This window comes from Apteryx rowi, unplaced genomic scaffold, assembly GCF_003343035.1.
Source record: "Apteryx rowi isolate R43461 unplaced genomic scaffold, aptRow1 scaffold_354, whole genome shotgun sequence".
Taxonomy (NCBI): Eukaryota; Metazoa; Chordata; class Aves; order Apterygiformes; family Apterygidae; genus Apteryx; species Apteryx rowi.
The window spans coordinates 591,865-593,996 of record NW_020450019.1 but is presented as its reverse complement, the minus strand read 5'-3'; the positions used below and the strand labels follow the sequence as shown (position 1 = coordinate 593,996).

General features: G+C 67.4%; 1 protein-coding gene across 1 annotated transcript in view; it reads left to right on the top strand.

Annotated features, from left to right (window-relative positions):
- CACNB1 (calcium voltage-gated channel auxiliary subunit beta 1) overlaps positions 1 to 2,132 on the top strand; it is a 15,658-nt gene that overhangs the window by 7,405 nt on the left and 6,121 nt on the right. The window contains exon 4 of the mRNA XM_026072935.1: positions 589 to 672. Coding sequence (XP_025928720.1) covers positions 589 to 672 — 84 coding nt within the window. The remainder of the gene's footprint in view (positions 1 to 588; positions 673 to 2,132) is intronic.

The window sequence follows — 2,132 nt, the reverse complement described above, 5'->3', positions numbered from 1 at the left end:
GCGGGAAAAGCTCTCCCAGGCAGAGGGGCGCCGGCAGCCGGGGCAGAGCGGGGTGTCGGGGCCGGCTGGGTGGCGGTGACCGTGCACGAGGCCAGCCGGGTGCGTGTCCCCACGGGGCTCCCCGTGCCGCGCTGCCAGCCGGTGCAGGCGCAGGCGTCCGTGGCTGCACCCGCGTGCTGAACCGCCCGCGTGCACGCTGAGCCGCGGCGCCGGGCACGCTGCGCACGCCCTGCAGGCACGCTGCACACCCGTGTGCGTGTGCGTGCGCGCGGCGGTGTGCAGCGTGCGCAGGGGACGCATTCACGTGTGCGTGCACGTGTGCTGGGAGCGTGCGCAGAGCTGCCCGCACGCGGCCCTGCTTGCTGGACACGCACAGACGGACGAGCGCACCCCCCCCCCGGGAGCCCCCAGCCTGCTGCCCCGTCTGCCCTGGGAGCCTCCTCTCCCCTATTTCTTTCCGCTCCTGTCCCCACCATCCTCATGCTCTTCCCACATCCCTGTTTCCATTTTTCCTCTCTTTTTATTACCATTATTCCTGTTCTTTTCTCCTTCCCCTCCCTCTCGCTCCGGCTCCCCGTCCATCCCCAGGTGCCCTGGACATGCCTAGCTTTGCCTTTGACCCCGATGAGTTAGAGGAGGAGGAGGCCATGGAGACCCAACGCTCCCCTAAGAGTAGCGTGAGCAGTGTCACCACCCCCCCTGCCCACACCAAGCGCATCCCCTTCTTTAGGAAGGTAACGGAGCCCGTGCACGCTGGCCCCGGCCTCGCGCTCGCCTGCTGCACCCTGCCTGCCCTAACACTGCCTGGGAGGGCTGGCGGGGGGCATGGTGTGCGACGGGGCGCCGCTGGGGCTGGGCGCCTGCCGGGGCTGGGTGCCAGCGGCACGGCTCGGGGACACGCGGAGCCTCGCCGGGCACGGCAGCATCGTGTCCCCGCACCGCAGCATGGGGCGTGAGTGTTGGAGAGCCGGGAGCAGGGCTGAGGATGGCTGTGGTGGCCTCCATGACCATGGGATGGGTCAGTCCGTGACTGCCTCCCCCATGCACTATGGGGTGGATCAGTTCGTGACTGTTCCCCCCCTCCTGTGAACCAGGAGATGGATCAGTCCATGACTGTTCCCCCCCCTCCTGTGAACCAGGAGATGGATCAGTCCATGACTGTTCCCCCCCCTCCTGTGAACCAGGAGATGGATCAGTCCATGACTGCCTCCCCCATGCACCATGGAATGGATCAGTCCATGACTGTCCTCCCCCTCCTGTGACCATGGAATGGATCAGTCCATGACTGTCCCCCCTTCCTGGGAGCCAGGAGATGGATCAGTCCATGACTGTTTCCCCCCCCAGTGAACCAGGAGATGGATCAGTCCATGACTGCCTCCCCCCACACACCATGGGATGGATCAGTCCATGACTGCCTCCCCCCACACACCATGGGATGGATCAGTCCATGCCCCCCCCTGCGCCGTGGGATGGGTCAGCCCACGCCCCAGCCCGGAGCCCCCAGTGTGCGCATGGTTTGTGCCAGCACGGTGGCGTCTCTTCTCGTCTCCCCCCGCAAATGAGAATGGAATGTTCCCCCTCCCCCAAACTGGGCAGATGATGGGTGGGCTTGGGCGGAACCAAACCCCGGGGCGGGGGTGTCCGCCCCGATGCCCTTCTCCTCCCCGCGGGGCCTTTTGCACCCGCAGCCAGGACTTTGGCTTGGAAAACGAGGGCTCCGATGGCCCGGGAGGGCGAGCGGGTGCTTTGCGCGGCCGGGGCAGACCCCGCGGCCTCGCCGTGCCGGGGGGACCCTCGTCCCCTCGGCCTCGTGTGCTCGGGGGCCCTGGCCCCCGGGCCTCGCCGCCTTCCCTCCCTTACCAAGGCACCGACAGCCCCGTCCTCCGAGGCGCCTCGGCTTTGCTGCCCCACAGAAGCCCCAGTCGCACCCCATTTTCGATTAAGGACAGGGGTTATATTTAATATTAACTAATAACGCTGCCAGCTTTGCCTGCCCTCCGCCGAGGGGCGGTGGGCTCCCCCTCGAGCAGCCCCGTGCGCTGGCCTGGGGGTGGCACGGTGGGGCACGTGCATCCCACGGGGACCCCCCCACCCCCAACCCCGAGCCGGTCCTTTAGCTCCCCATCATCCCG